The 17163-nt window shown below is 30.7% G+C and overlaps 2 protein-coding genes across 2 annotated transcripts; one reads left to right on the top strand and one right to left on the bottom strand.

Moving 5' to 3' along the window:
* The first annotated feature begins 1211 nt into the window (after positions 1-1211).
* Positions 1212-5165, top strand: LOC123219499 (ras-related protein RABF2a). Its single transcript, XM_044641489.1, has 7 exons — positions 1212-1414; positions 2146-2223; positions 2297-2464; positions 3243-3291; positions 3535-3608; positions 4293-4386; positions 4768-5165. Exons 1-7 carry the CDS (start codon positions 1376-1378, stop codon positions 4866-4868), a joined length of 603 nt encoding a protein of 200 aa, XP_044497424.1. The 5' UTR covers positions 1212-1375; the 3' UTR covers positions 4869-5165.
* A 6282-nt stretch (positions 5166-11447) lies between these two features.
* Positions 11448-12875, bottom strand: LOC123219721 (probable aspartyl protease At4g16563). Its single transcript, XM_044641709.1, has one exon. It carries the CDS (start codon positions 12873-12875, stop codon positions 11448-11450), a length of 1428 nt encoding a protein of 475 aa, XP_044497644.1.
* Positions 12876-17163: the final 4288 nt, after the last annotated feature.

The raw sequence follows: 17163 nt of genomic DNA, 5'->3' as shown, positions 1-17163 counted from the left end.
TTTAGTATTTTTCATAGATATTTTGACCAATAATTTAAATGTAAAGTATATAATTGACTATTAAACTTAATATAACAAAATATATAATCAAAATTCAACCATTACAAAAATTATTAGGAGAAGTTAGACATATAGATGACAAAAAACTAAGTTTTTTCTTTTATAAAGTTATGGTATAATGGTAATTAATTTAAAATATAAGGGACATTTTTGTACTTTAAAAGTTTATAAAAAAAGGGTAAACATATGCGTTTAATATGAGAAACGTATAAAATACGTATTTGATAGGTTTTAGATTTAAAAGTTTGAAACAATATGTTTAAAATGTGAATTAAATAAAAATATAAATAATTTACGTTTTTACTAACTAAAATAATAAGTACGAATCACCTATGGTGGAAAAACAAATATTAAATATCCATTTTCATATCTAATTTCACTAATAAATCATTCTAATTCTATTCCATTACAAAAACATCCACACAAATCATAAAAATCACATTGGATTCAATTTATTTCACATAAAAACAAGAATAAAAAGCTTTAATCTCAAATCTATGAAATCACAATTTGCAAAACCAAATAAATTTAAACACTCTAAACAATAAAATATGAAGACTAACCTTTTCCCCTATTTTAGCAAAAAAAATCAACCAAAAAATATGGAAATGTGCAAAAAGTTAGGCATAAAAGTTGTGTACAAGAGCTTCGAAATGTTGAAATTGAAGTTTCTATAGAAAAGGTTTTTTCATCTAATACTAATTTGTTTTTTATATCCGCAGAAATACGAAAAGTGTATTTAATTTGAGTAATTTTTTATTATTAAAAATAAAAAAATAAAAAATATGTTACCTAAAATATTATTTACTGTTTAATATATATTATATGACAAAAATATATTGGTATACATAATTATTATATTTTTATATAATTAAAAAATTAATATATTATTTTATTTAAATATCTTTAATTATAATTATTTTAAAATATTTTTTACATTATTAAAATAACTTTTTATATTAAATAAAATAATATTACTAATAGAAGAACTATATTACCGAAATAACCTTCCCGGAAGAAGCCCTATGTGTCAATAATTTATTATAACCTTTCCATTTTAGGATCATTTTAATTAATTAACCTACGAATAATAATTTCCATTTATAATTAAAAAAATCAAAATAATAATAATATCAATCGCTTTCGTGTGCCTTGACAATACCTAGAGGAAAGAAGAGAAAAAGGGTTGGTGTCAAGGAAACTTCCCTTTTCACCTTTAACCTTTTCAATTCTTCGTCAACCCTCTAATTTTTCTCACAAAATTTCTTGAACTTTCGTCCTTTTTCCCCTTTGATCCGATTTTGATCTCGTTCTTATGGCCACCACGGGGAACAAACACATCAATGCTAAATTGGTTTGTTTTTTTAAATAAAATTTTTGACTTGTTTTATTTCTTTATTTTGGTTGAATCTCAGATGTGTCTGGCTCCTTTTTTTAAAATTTTGTTTCTGATGCTTTGTTTTCTAGTTTTTTAGGCGAGTTTTGATGTGGGTTTGAATTAATTTTTGGGAATTATGATCAGAATCATGCATGTTTATGTTTCGGATGTGGGTTTGCTTTGAAAATTAGAATACATTTTGGGTGTTTAATTTTGATCGGTACTTCTGACGTGGGTTTTCTTTGAAATTTAATTTTGATTTCTAGGTTTGGATTGATTCTCAATTAGGTATTTAATTTGAGTTTTCTTCAAACGTATGTGACAATTATGTTTTATTCATTATTTGTAGTCATAGAAATATGATGACGTTTCTGTTATTAGTTTTCATGTTTAATTGAATGTTTGATTACATGACGGTTACTAATATTGAATGAGTTTGAAGTTTAAGTTATACTGGGCCTTGTTCCATTTGAAAAATAATTCATATGGGCTTACTTTGAAAATTAGTATTGCTTTCTTGCGCTTAATTCTGATGTAGTCTTGATTTTCATTTGTGTTTCATTCATTAGTCGCCAGTGCTAGAGTTGTTTAGTGCTTTGATGCTTAGTTATATGTTTGATAACCATAGAAAAATATTTCTGTGTTCTTTATATTTATTTTTCTGAAATTTGGTTTTGGTTTATTTTAATTTTTGCTTTATGCTTTAGGTGTTGCTTGGAGATGTTGGAGCTGGAAAGTCTAGTCTTGTGTTGCGCTTCGTTAAAGGGCAATTTGTTGAATTTCAGGTATTTTGGTGATGTAAAATTGAACCTTCCCCTTTTGGCTTCAGGAGATTTATTCCGTTCTATGATTTTGTAGGAATCAACTATAGGTGCTGCCTTTTTTTCACAAACATTGGCTGTAAATGATGCCACTGTAAAGTTTGAGATTTGGGATACAGCAGGTCAAGAGAGGTACCATAGTTTGGCACCAATGTACTACAGAGGAGCTGCAGCCGCCATTATTGTCTATGATATAACAAATCAGGTAAGTGTGTGCTGACAAAACCAATGAATTTATTTCCCCATTAAGATATCGAATCCTCAAACTGCACATTGTTTCAAATATTAAAGTGGAAGACCTATAGAAAAATGCTTTGTAATCTTTGAGACTTGTGGAATTGACTGTCAAGGATTAAGCTTCAAACTTTCTTCTAATGGTTAAAAGGGACTAATTATGTGAGATGAAATACGGAGTATGCTTCTATTGGGGGCTACCTTCTCTGTTGATATCTAAATGTGACATGATTGAGCATGTTTGATTTTGGATCTTGATTACCAATTCAAGGTCTTTTATTGAGTATCAATGCTCACTGTTCCTTTTTCTGTGTTGCCATAAAAAAGGTGAATTTTGAAGTTGACCCTTGTCTCTTTTTTGTTCTTCTACTTCAAATTTTGTTCATAACAATAAAGTGAAGACATAATTATTTTTTTTTGGTGAATGCTGAACACTCTATCATTCACCCTGAAAATGTCTACGGAATTGGTTTCGGATCAGTTTCTACAAGGTTGTACTGTTATCTAAAGTTGATTATTGATGGCCGGAATCGTAGTGCAACATGATGTAAAATGAGATTCTTTAGCTGAAAAAGAATGTTCTGGGCATTGCTCTGTTTGTATACTATTGCAGTTTTTTTGTTTTGTTTTGTTTTTTATTTGTCATGTTTAGTGCTTCTGTGAGTTGATCTGTGATATATATACGCCAACGTTAAATTTAATTCCTTGTTTCTTATTTTTTTAATATATTATAATCAATTCTTTTGTAGGCCTCATTTGAACGTGCTAAGAAATGGGTCCAAGAGCTTCAAGCGCAAGGTAGTGATTTATATTTTAATCTTTCCATAGGGGTTTCATTCTTATTGTTATTGGGCAGCATTTTTTGGTTGTACTTGTGACTTTATTACACTGTTCAGGACTGATTTCTGAATCTAGATCTGGATGTGTTCGTCTTCTAGTTATTCCATAAAAAATGGATAATTTCTATTATTTGGATTTTTCATATAATGATAAAGTGGCTAATTTCTTTTTGATTATATTCTTGTCTCTTTTTGTGACAAGGCAATTCAAACATGGTTATGGCACTTGCTGGGAATAAAGCTGATTTGCTGGATGCTAGGAAGGTCAATACAGAGGCAAGTATATTAGTTTCTTGTTTTTTATTTCTTCCTATATTCTTTCTCTTCATCCCTTTTTTGGAGTGTTCTAATGCTGCTTGGCTTTGGTTCCTCTGTATTAAATCTATCAATCTGCTTTAGAATGGAAGCTTGTGAAGATGGTTATAATTGGGAGTCTCTTTATAGCAGTACTCTTTACCCCTTTATTTCTCTTATAAATAAATTACTTGAAGAGCTCAAAGCATTTAGTGCTCAGGACAAAGATAGCTTACTAACTAATTTTTCTTTTTAGGGTAATAGTGAAAGTGCATGATTTTTCAATGCCTATGCAAGGTTGAAAAGGTGAAACAGGGACAAATGAAAGTAATCACTATGAAAAAGCTTCTGGCTCATCTAGGAATATAAGTTGGTTCTTCTTACATTTTATACCCGAAATAAAAAATATTTAGTAGCTAATCTTCAGGTTTCTATTTGTATTGAATTATGCTAACTTTTACTAATTGTCAGCATGATCATAAGTATTTGGAAGTTCTATGAATCTGTTGAGTAGAAGAAACTTCCAATTGGGAATCATATTTTTGAAGATAACCCTGTCTTTCTCTTTCTTACGATGTAAAATGTTATGTATAGTTTTTAATCAATGCATTTCTGGTGTTTCCTGTTAGGCTTTGATTTATAAATTAAATTTTTATATTGCTGCAGGATGCTCAAGTTTATGCTCAAGAGAATGGACTTTTCTTTATGGAAACCTCTGCAAAAACAGCATCTAATGTCAATGACATTTTCTATGAAATTGGTATGTCTTTAATTCCTATTAGTTCAAACTATTTCTATTGGAAAGAAGACATTGAACTGAATTGTGAAATAATATCGTCAAGCAATTCATTCGACAAATCACATTAAAAAATTAGCCCCATCACAGAAACCTGTGTTGCCTGTCGGTAGGTCAATGTTTAACCATAATGTGGACCCGTTGTTAACAGTAATCATAACCATAGCCTACTGGAACAGTCAAATATATTATAATTTTTCTAAATCAACCATGTCTGTTCATATCAGCTGTTTTATCATGTGTCATTTTTAACAAAGAAAAATTGCTTGCCCTTAAGATTTCTAGCTCATTGTCGTCAAGCATGGAAATTGATTATTTTGTTTTCCTTTTATATTTTGGATACAGCAAAGAGACTACCTCGTGTGCAGCCGGCACCTAACCCACCAGGAATGGTTCTCATGGACAAACCTGCTGAGAGGACAGCAACTGCATCATGTTGCTCTTAGGTACTCAGGTGGTAGTGATCACCGCCCTCCCACCTGCTTGTGTCTTCTACATAGCTCCTATAATGCTTGCTGGAATTCAAAGCCTCTCTTCTGTCAAGGTTTCCCTGATGTATTATTCATCTGAAAATCAAAACTGTGCTTGCGTGCTTTGTAGGGATGCGCTTGTGTTGTCTGGTAACCGTAATTGGGGACTGCATCTCTTGTTTCTGTTATAAAAATACGTGGGTTTGAATGTAAATGAATTTGTTGTTATTCATCTCGTCTCTGTTATAAAAATACACGGATTATGAAATGCAATATGCATTGCATGCACTCGACAAGTTTATCTCTAACTTGTGCTGCAGTCTCTCGTCTGAACAGATATGATAGAAACTTATTATTGGATCTATGGTTATGAGTATCATACAATATAAGATACATATTTTATGATATAATATATGTAAAAATGTTATATATTTTAAAGTGTATCGAATTAATATGATTTGGTGAGTGTATTATATAATATGATATATGTTACTGGTATAAATTCATATATTTATGGTAAGATATGTTAGAGAAAAATTTTAAATTTTTAGGTGATAAGAATGTATTCGAGAAATTTTCAAATTTTGAGTGTGATTTTTTTTTAGGATGATGGTGTGATAATTAAAATTTTTTTATTATTTTATTAATATTTTATTTTTTAAAATACATATTTTATAATACAATACACATTTATGATACTGAAAATTAGAGTTTTGATATATAATACGATACACAATTTAATTACCATAATTGTATCTTATACCTGAAATTAGTGATTTAGAAGTCAATTTATAACATTTTGATTTAATATTTTGGTCTATTGTTAAAATCTTGTTTATTTTATATATATAATTTATTATGGGCCAAAGGATTATTTCTCACCCAAGTTTTGATGTATTCTCAAACTCACATTTGTAAGGTTTGAAAAACTTAAAGTCCCACTCATGAGTCAATTAGAGTTAAAATTTTTTGTTAGAAATAAAGGTAAAATCGTTATTTTATTAATAATATTAAAAAATATAAAATTTATTACATTTTCCCCTAAGTTTCAAAAACTAACATTTTACCTTTACTTAAAATTTTCTAACTTTTAAAAATCACATTCCCTCTCTCAACAAACCCACCCCCCCCCCCCCAAAATTTTTCTTCAGGTACATTTTTTTACCTGATTTTCACACCAATCACAATATAAACAATCCTTCCACCTAATTATTTTTTTATCTGGTTGAATTATTAATACTGTAACTAAATTAATTGATAAATAATAACATCAGAGAAAAAATTCTCTCTTTTCCATTAATCACAGAGTTTGTTTATTATATATTTTTTGATTTTCAATTATAAAACAAAAAAATACATAAGATAAGTGGTATGAATCAATACTGACATAGATTAGAATGAGTTTTATATAAAATCTTTGCAAAATATTTTTTATTTAGTGTTTAAAGGTTAGTTGAACCTTGTGTTTTTACGGTTGAAAACAAGAGTGTTTTAGGAATTATGTTAGACTTTGTGGTATAAATATTTAGTTAATAAAATGTGTGATAAATTTATATAGGCAGGGGTTTAAAAGGGATAAAAATTTCAATTTCTCATGTGAAAATGATTAAATACTAATCAATACAAATAAATTTATCTGTTACCATCTATTTGAGTGATTTTTAATTGATTAAAACTATTGTGTATAAATAAATTTTATTAATTTATCCATATAAATTGAGATGGTAGTATGTAATTATATAATATTATTGTTTATTACCTTTTTTTTTCTTATTTTAAAATCATATAATTATATGTTGTCATATCAAATTATATAAATAATTAATAAAATTTATTTATATATGTAGGGTTATTCTTTTAAAATATAAATAAAGTAAACAAATAAAGCATTTAATTACATGATGACATATCAGTTTATTTTTACATGTTGGCATTACCATATACATGTAGTATTACTCATATGAGGTGTTTGGTTCAAGGCAAAGAAAGATTATTTTAGTAATTTATATTTTTATTATTTACATTATTTTGTTTAGTTTATTAATAATAAAATATTCTGATAATCTTCTATTACTAATGATAATGTAATAAGTAATATAAAAGATAATTTGATTACCACATCTACTTTAAGTATTAAAATATTACTAAAGAAATTTTGATTTTATTATAATTTTATTTTTACTTATTAATTTTTTTATAATAAAACACTCTTATTTTCAATTAATATAACGAATAACATGAAAATTATTTTAAAATAATTATACTAAGGGCATTTTAGTAAAATAATATTCTAGTATTATTTTATTATCTTCGATTAAATATAATAATTATTTATACATATCAATATCTACTAACTTTAATCAAAGATAGTAATAATTTATACACAGTAATCTTTAAGATAATTTATTTTTGTGTAATATTTTATTTTTGGTAATAAAATATTACTTAAACAAAACACAACCTTAGTGCAATGTCAATTTCAATACAATAAAATTATATATACTAATAATAAGTATTAATTTGTATACTAATAATGATTTATCACCATTTAATTAAGTATTTTAAATTAAATATAAATTAATATCCAATTCTTGATAGCATATCACTGTTATTAATTAAATTAGAACTATATGTATGTTTATATACATATAGTTTTACTCATTTCAATATAAAAAGATATTGAAGTGTCACTATTAGGAGCCTGTAGGCTGTAGCTATAATTATACAATTGTAGGTATGGCCAAACGACTATTTCCCACCCAAGGTTTAATGTTTTCTCAAATGTCCCCCTTTTAACTATGGAAACACCAAACACCCACCCATGGCTGGTTAGATTTAATAGAACCCTAACGCCTAAAATTTTTATCTCTTTTTGCCCCCCCTAAACTTTAAAAACTAAAATTTTCTCTCAGCCTAAGTTTTAAAAAATCACAATTTCACCCTAGGGTTTGGTTTTGAAATCTCCGATGACCTCTTCGGCTCTGTTGCCGACGGCTTCTCCCTCCCGAAGCAACCTCTCCTTCCGGCGATCTCTTTCCTCCCATTTGGAGGTCTGATCGACGTCGGAGACTCCTTGGGAGACGAAGAACTTCGTCGGGGAAGACGAAGTTCTTCGTCTCCCAAGGCGTCTCCGACGCCGATTGGACCTCCAAGGGGGAGGAAAGAGATCGCTGGAAGAAGAGATTGCTTCGGGAGGGAGAAGTCGTCGGCAACGGAGCCGGAGAGGTCGCCGGAGATTTCAAAACCAAACCCTAGGGTGAAATTGCGATTTTTTAAAACTTAGGTTGGGGGAAAATTTTAGTTTTTAAAGTTTAGGGGGGTAAAATATGTTCTATTTTAGTTTATTTTTAATATTATAACGAAAATGACGATTTTACCCTTACCACCGTTAGGGTTTTGTTAAATCTAACTGGTCATAGGTGGGTGTTTGGTGTTTCCATAGTTAAAGGGTGGCAACTTGAGAAAACATCAAACCTTGGGTGGGAAATAGTCGTTTGGCCTTGTAGGTATTTATTATCTGAGTAATGTTTCGTAAACTTATAACTTGTACTGATTTAAATATTAATATTAATGTATCATCATATGATTAGAGGTTAATTTATACGTAATTTAAAATTATCCATATACATAATAACATATTATCGCTGGTATCAAATTTGGTACTTATTTAAATGCAAATTGTTTTATTGTTATTTTTTTCCAATAGTTACATAGTCAAATTTTAGGAGGAAAGTGTTACTATCACATCTCCTTGGACTAAAATGTACAATTTATAAAATTGAGGAGGTAGTGGAAATTTCCCCATGGCATTGAACTATATATATCCCACCATGCCCAAAAAAAAAAAAAATTGATTTTATGTGTACCAATTTAAGTACTGAAGATGATTTATTTACTTATCATTAATTCATACTCATTTGCTCGAATCAAATGGTAATATATCATTATTGATATTCAAATTAATAATTATTATAAATACATCTAATTTTATTTAAAAGAAATGCACGCTTTCGAATCTTTAATCAATTTATCAAATTACATTTATACCTAAAAGAGTGAATTACAATTTCCCATCTTTAAAACACTATTCAACCCCTAATTAATATAAATAACATTTGTCACCCAAAAATAAGCATAAATAAAACTTTCCACCCAAAATTCAACTCTGGTAATAAAACAATAATATTATAGAGTGAAATTAATATTTTATTTTTCAAAATTATCATATAATCCTAAATTATTAAAAATTAAAAATAATATTTTAAATATCTAAATTATATAAAAAGTTACTTTTTTTCTTTTTTCTTTAACTCTCATTATTTCATCTTCTCTTTTTATAAATAGGGTGTATTTGAAGACATTAAAAGATGTAATATGCTTGAACATATTATTTTTGAATATATCATGGGTCTTTATGAAATTTTTCAAGGGTTATTGGAAATTTTAAAAAGGTTGGGGGTCTTTCAAAAATTTTGACATATCATTTTGCCCCCTATAAGTTTATAAAATGAGAATTAAACCCCTAAAGAATTGAATAAAATGTAACAATATTTTTAAGAGGTTAAATTATCATATTTAAAATATTTGGATTTAATAGAAATTTGTAGTTTTTAATTTTTAAAATTAATATATTAAAATCACTATTTTAGCCTTACGTAGTGAGTTTTTTAAAAACAAAATTAAAGTAGGGCTGGATTCGAGCCGAGCCAGCTCCAGCTCGAGCTCAGCTCGGCTCGATCGAGCTCGAGCTGGCTCGGGTTGGCTCGGTAATTTTTTTTTAATTTTTTATATAAAACAACGTCGTTTTGATCCATATATATATACAAAACGATGCCGTTTTGATATGAAAAACGAGCCGAGTCGAACCATAAACGAGTCGAGTCGAAAACGAGCCGAACTCGAGTCGAGCCGATTTCAACTCGAGCCGAGCTCGGCTCGGCTCGAATGCAGCCCTAAATTAAAGTTTGAGTTTAGATGGGAAAATGTTATTTATGCAAGCTAAGGATGGAAAAGAGTTTTTAAACCAAACCTTGGGTGGGAGAAGTGGGATTTACTCTTCTTAAAAAATCTAGTTCTAAATCAATATCTAATCAACCTAAACTGTACGCCAAATTGTTGTTGTTATAGGATAATTAAACTAACTTTTTTAACTCAATATTCAACTTGTTTGTGTTCTTTCTGTGCATGTGCATTGCCACGTTACACCCATTAATCACATTCTCACACACACACACACACACACACACACACACACACACATATATATATATATATATATATATATATATATATATATATATATATATATATATATATATATATATATATATATATATATATATATATATATATGTAGGTATGTATGTATGTATGTATACAACAAATTAAGCTTAATCTCTAAAGGTGTTCCCACCTCAGTTTGTTTCGTTGATGCCATGCAATGAGAATATTATACACCGCATTAAGTTTTTATGTTATTCATAATTACTCACAAAAGTTCTTGATCTGAAATACAAAGTAATTAAAGAAAACTAAGGTTGAACACAATCCAAGCCAAATTGGGTTTGAATCACTATTAAAATTGAATTAATTCAAGTTCAAGTTGAAGAAAATTCAGCTCAAAATTGACACCTCATCTTTGTTGTCATATCAATTTTTGCCTCGCATATGATTCTTCTCTTTTTCTTCGATGGTTTTTCTAGATTTGAATGATTTTTCTTTCTCTTTGACTTCTTCCTCTTCCTCAATGTTACTATTCACTATTCAAGCGACGAACTAAATTTCAAGCTAGTCATTCTAAACTTGATGCAATCTAGAGCTGGCCCTCAACTCAAATACCCACTCAATATAAAAAAAGATGTAAGATGTTTACTTCTACTCAAGATTATTATCTTTAAAATAATATTATATATATTAACAATAATAACTAACATAGATAAAAATAATAATATATCATTATTTAATTATGTGTTATTTTATTTTTATTTCAAAATTATTTATTTATAAAATGATATATCACTGTTAGTATCTACTACCAGTATGTAAAACTTAGAGTAAGAGTATATTCATCACACCACATTTTGTTCTTATTGACAACGGCAAAAAACCATGCCAGATGAAATTCAAATTAAATAGAGAAATTCTGGGAAAATAAACTAAGAACTTATGTGAAATTTTCTACTAATTAACACAATTTTAAATAAGACAAACTTATCATAAAGACAAGACACAAGACAACCATTTCAACTAAGAACTCTTGTTATAAGTGGGACTGAAAAACAAGTTTGGCAGGCAACTGCCAATAACTAACATAGAATATCAAACTTTCATATTTTTCTATTAAATGAATCAAACTTTTACAATTTTCTATTACAGATACATAATTATTAATTTTATTTTTAAAATAAAATAAAACAAAATAAGTGTTTGTCCAATATCTTTAATGAAATATAGTAAAAATTTAATCTCTTCAATAGAAAAATATGAAAGTTTACTTTATTTAATAAAAATATACGAAAGTTCGATCAATCCATTTAATAAGAAGAAAGTGACCCCTTATTTTTTATGAAGCCCTTGAGAAGCTGCAGCTGAAGCACAATCCATTGGCCGAAACCCTATTCTTTCGTTCTGCAGATCATAAACAACTTGAACATTCTGTTGCTGGAAGCTCCCGTACACTCCCGCCGGTCCATAATCGCCGTCATCCATGCTCTGAAAAAGCAGGCATTTCACAGCGGAGGAATTACTCGGCGCACTCATCGCATAAAAATGGTTCCCTTGAGGCAAAACCAGGCTCACATTGTTCAGAAAATGGAAGGTGATTGAAGGAAAAAGAAAATCAACATCAGCCAACGTATTGTTGGGACATGGAACTCGGTAACAAAGATCGAACCCAGTTCTTTCTTCGACCTCCGTCGCTCGGGGATAAGTTACCTGAGATTGAAGAAGGGAGAGGAGCTGCGAGTAGAAAGGTTCAGGCAAATGAGTGTATGTTGTTCCTGAATCAATCAAAAATCCTCCATTGCCACTTGAGTCGAAATCCCTTAAGCTCAATGGCACTTGAGCTAGACTAGAATTTCCCACAGAAATGGCCTCCAGGCCAATGTAATAGTAATTTGGATACATTGGACTCTGCAACATTGGGGTGAATTGGAGATTTTCTTGGGCAGAAATGGCATCATCTCCCAAGATCAATGGACTTGAAATGTTAGGGTTATTTGCATACTTGAATCCCAAGAAACAATGGGAAAAACCCGTATGGAGAAACCCTAATTGAGAAGGAAGCGAAAGGAAGCCCTTGCCGAACCCCGCAATGCCAATAGGCTCACGATATGTTGACCCGACACAACCGAAACAAAACCTCGGGATGTCCCTGATAACATTTCCGGTGCCGGTTCCATGAACCCTGAGGGTGTCTCTGGTTAGGGTTCCGGTGACAAGACCACCTTCGCCATAAGTGTAAGCGAAAGAAGGGCAAGGCCTAGGGCAAGTAGATTTGAGAAGAGTGCTCAAAGAACAGCCAGCAACAGTACAAGGATCAAAGGAGTTATCAGAGCTATGAATGTCAAGACAAAAGGAGCTACCACAAAGGTCTCTATAGGAAGAAGAAGAACGGGAAGGAGAGAAATTGGATAACTTATTGTTCCTATAATCATCACAATCCATGCAATCAAAAGAGAGATTTCCACAAGGAACCCAAGTGAGATCGCTGCCAGTATCCATATAAACTTGAATCACTTGCGGTGGGGTCCCAATATTCAGTGAAATCAAGTACCCATCTCTCACTTCCCTCAAAGGCTCCATTATGTCCAACACTTGTGAGGTTTTTCTCGTCAAAATTTTGGCGTTTTTGGGAATGGGGATGGAAACCCTAGAATGGGATAACCCAAGGAGTAATGAATGATCCTTTTTGGCTAGGGCTTGAGCATTGAAACTAATAAAGAACAACAAAACAAGGAGGAGGAAGAAGAAAGATGCAGCCATAGTGAAGCTAACTAATTTGTTGAATGAGATGAAATGGGAAGAGCGCTTACAAGAATTTATAGAGCTAGAGGAGGAGAAGTGGGATTAGGGTTTTGCAGCGTGGGAGCTTGCAAAATGTCCAATCAGAAAGAGCAAGAAGAAGACAAAGCTGTGTTGCATGGGATATTACTCATTGTAGAAAAGGGTTTGAATTGGACTTCTATGAATGGAAAAAAAAATTGACAGTCTCCACGAGCAAGCATGATGAGGAAACTAGTGGAAAATGATGTGCCCCGTGCTTATTTTTATATGTATTGTTTGTGTGTGTGTGTGTGTATGGCTGATTTTGGTTTGTAGCGAGTACAGAACAAAACAGATTAACAAAGATTAGCATAAATCAATGTTTCAGTTGGATTGATGAAAAAGTTGATGGCTTATGAGTATGAATATCTTATCTTTCATAAAACTTAGCTCAAAGAGAACGTAAGAATGTGAGTCTGAGTCAGTTTATCATCCTTAAATAGATTTGCCTTAGATGACTTGTACAAGATTAAAAAACAAATCACTAGATTCGAAATTAGGGTTAGATTTGATTTAAGTTGCTCAAACTCAAATCGAGCAATCTAACTTCGAGCCAAAGATTAAACTTATTTTTATAAATGAGTTGAATTTAAACTAATTCGAACATTTGGATTCGAATTGACTCAGATCGAATCTAAAATTAAATTATTTTTAAGTTGAGTTTAAATTTCAATTTGTCAATCTTAGCTCAATCTCAATTTAGGCTTTGTTAGGGCTCAACCTAAATTGAATCCCACCCTAACTAAAATCAGCCCATCAATTTGACACTCTACATAACCAGCAAAAAGGAGGGAGCAACGGGCTACTGGTTGGACTTTTGTATCAACCAATCACTTCTAAGAACTCTTGGGTTGAGTTATTACAATCATGTTCCGACACCAAGTTCAGTGTTATTAAATCTCTCTCATCTGGATGTGTAATTTAAGGAGTGAGACAATCCTACAATTAGAATGCACAGTAGAAAGCAATATAATTATGTCATTATGTGCTTTAATCGAAATTAAGTGTTTGTTTGTCATGGTCACTGAATAACATGTCCATCCAACCATATTCTTAAAACATGCGTCTATGTCACCAACGTTAACGCAGGAATTAATATTAATTGTTAATCTCAGAATGAGTCTTAATTAATGAATTGGGCAGAAACAGGCTTTCCCACAGAGAATCTGCCAAACAGATTTACTCAAAATTTCAAACCAATGCAGAATCTTTTGTCCTTGATTCATAATTAAAATGAAATCAAAAGTGAGGAGGTTTGCATTAGTCTTACCTTACCTAAACAACGCAAAACAATATTATTGTTTTGTTATATAATTTAGAGTCAAACCACCATTATTTTATTAGTTTAGTGAGTTTGACTTGCATAAACTTAAACTCATGTAACTGCCCATCATATTGAATTCAAACTCAAGCTTTAAATATTCAAAACTTGATGTGTTCAAGCTTAAGAAAGTGAATCCCGTAACAAAAATGTGTATATACCTAGTTGAATGAGTTGAAAATGATTCCAGTTCGACTGTACATGACATTGTGGAGCCAAGTATCTCTGGCAGTACATTTAAAATTGGAAAATTAACACTAACTAATAAAAGATAATTTTATTTTTGCGGGTGATCCGATCGAAGAGAAGATTAAGCTTTTCAAGAATGCATGTTTGCGGCCGCCATGTGGTAGACTTCCATGCATGCATGTGATGTGATTCATTTTGATATTGCTTATGAGATGGTTATTTGAAAAATTATCAAAATTATTCCCCTGATTATATTTTAGATTGGTCAAAAAGACTTATTCCCACCAAAGTTTAGTTTATTTCTAAACACCCACCTGTAGGGTTTTAGAAACTCAAATATTCATCTATTATCTAACTTCTGTTAAATTTTTTTATTAGTTACAAGGATAAAATAGTTATTTTACCATTAATATTAAAATAAATAAAATTATATCTTATTTTCTTTGCTTAGTTTAAAAAATTAACAATTTTTTTCATCCAAAAGTTTGAAAAGTTGCATTTTCCCCTACTAGGATTTACTTTCTTTCCTTTCCTTCTTCAGCAACTAGGCTTGGATTTACTTTCTTTCTTTTCCATCTTCAACAATCAGGCTTAATTGTCTTCATCCCATCCTTCTCCCTCTTTTGCCAATGATGAAGCCCAATGACAAGCAAAGAAGCCCTAGTTGACGGCGAATTGAAGACAAAGAAGCCAAATTGACAAAGCTTCTCTAGATTTGTCATCATTTTTTGTTGAATTGGCTCCAGACGAAACTTCTATCATGAAATTTGTCTTTGTCCAAAGCCAAATCAATGAAAACGAAGTCGACTCTTGTCGTTCAAAGTATAGTGTCAAGGCTTCTTCATCTATCATTAGACATCGACGGTGGTGGTAGTGAGAGAGGGATGGGATGAAGATGGTCCTAGTCAGAGTCTAGTCATTGGAGAAGGAAGTGAAAGAAAGTAAACCCTAGTAAGGGAAAATACAACTTTTCAAACTTTTGAATGAGAAAATTTGTTATTTTTTAAATTAAGGGGAAAAATAATATTTAATTTTATTTATTTAAATATTAATGGTAAAATGATGGTTTTACTCTTATAACTAACAAAAAAATTTAACAAAAATTAGATGATGGATAAGTATTTGAGTTTTTTAAACCTCGCGAGTGCTGTTTGGAATGGACAAAATCTTAGGTGAAAATAAGTCTTTTGGCCTTGTATATATAATAAAACTATAAGTATTCAATTGGATATTCAAATGATATTTCATTATATAATTGGATGTAGAATAATGATAAAATAGTGAAATTATTTATTCTTTTTGGATGAGTCTACTCACTATTCTCGGTGTTCTAATCTTGCTTTCAAACACATTACATGTACATGACACAACATCCACCAACCGGCGACCGCGCTCAGTCATCAACCGCCGCATCAAGTTATATTATATATTTGTCACATGGGTTCACTTACTTTACGGAGATTTTTGTAGAACCCTATGTGCTTTAGGTATTGCAATGAACTCCTCCTAGTTTACTATACTATTTTACCTGGCCTTCTCAAACTTTTTAACCCCCTCTGACTCTTAACTCTCTCAACGCCATCCCTACTCAAAATTGTCCTGTTTGGGCTTGTGGAATTTGATGCAGCCTTGCGGTGTGCTAAACACTCAATTTGATACAAAATTATGTTGGAGGGTTGTGAGGTCGAATCTACGCACCTCACATCATAACTGGTGGAGTGATACAATGTTAGATCTACCTCTTGGTGTTGACGAATAAGCTTTGAAAGGTCAGATCCAGCCTTGTAAAAATGCTCATTTGGTCTTTTTTTTTTTCATAAGTCAAATTTGGACTGTTTCTATCGTTCCAATTTTATCGGATATCTCCGAAGATACTCATTTAGTCAAATTTGGCACAACCGCACAAGGGTTGGGTGGATTGGGGAAGGGGTGAAAAAGGGGTACAAAAAGATGCAGGGGTTTATAGGTTAATTTACAAAACTAGAGAGGGTCACTTATACTTGAAAAGCATAGGGGTTTACAAAGTTTTGCCCTTACAATAACTGGAAAAGCTAATTTATTTGGTATGATTCTAATTGTACTTATGCATTATTAAAATACAATACCAAACCACTAAGCAAGTTTATATTTAATTAGGGTTTGCATTACAACTAAAAGGATTGTACTTGATCAAGCTTTAATTATAATTTATTAAGGGGGTTTACAAAGTTTTGCCCTTACAATAACTAGAAGAGCTAATTTATTTGGTATGATTCTAATTGTACTTATACATTATTAAAATATAATACCAAACCACTAAGCAAGTTTATATTTAATTAGGGTTTGCATTACAACTAAAAGGATTGTACTTGATCAAGCTTTAGTTATAATTTATTAAGGGGTGTATGTGAAAAAAGTTAAAGTACTTGGATATTGGAAAATGACAGATTTGCAGGAATAAATTAGAGAGGCAAAAGTTGGTTAGTTTATTAATTGAGGATCTTAACTGCTTGCGCTACTTGTTTAACTCTAATGCTTAGTATAAAGTAATGAACTACTAGCTCTAACAGTCCAATCACATTCTTGAAACATGATCCTTGGCTTCATCTTTGACCTTTTTTCTGGAAAATTACTTTTATGCCCATGTGGTTTGTTAAGAATGTTGTTTAGAACTGATAAGATCCGATCACTAATGTTTTCCCATTCGAAAATCAGTATATTTGCTCTATTATATCATAC

The sequence above is a fragment of the Mangifera indica genome, chromosome 6 (assembly GCF_011075055.1).
Source record: "Mangifera indica cultivar Alphonso chromosome 6, CATAS_Mindica_2.1, whole genome shotgun sequence".
NCBI classification, from domain to species: domain Eukaryota; kingdom Viridiplantae; phylum Streptophyta; class Magnoliopsida; order Sapindales; family Anacardiaceae; genus Mangifera; species Mangifera indica.
This window is presented reverse-complemented; position numbering and strand designations above follow the sequence as displayed.

Excerpts from the sequence above, each read along its gene's own strand:
- LOC123219499 (XM_044641489.1), top strand. The coding sequence starts at position 1,376 with ATGGCCACCACGGGGAACAAACACATCAATGCTAAATTG. Across the intron at positions 1,415-2,145 it reads AACACATCAATGCTAAATTG|GTGTTGCTTGGAGATGTTGG; the intron begins GTTTGTTTTTTT and ends TTTATGCTTTAG. Across the intron at positions 4,387-4,767 it reads TGACATTTTCTATGAAATTG|CAAAGAGACTACCTCGTGTG; the intron begins GTATGTCTTTAA and ends TTTTGGATACAG.
- LOC123219721 (XM_044641709.1), bottom strand. The coding sequence starts at position 12,875 with ATGGCTGCATCTTTCTTCTTCCTCCTCCTTGTTTTGTTGTTCTTTATT.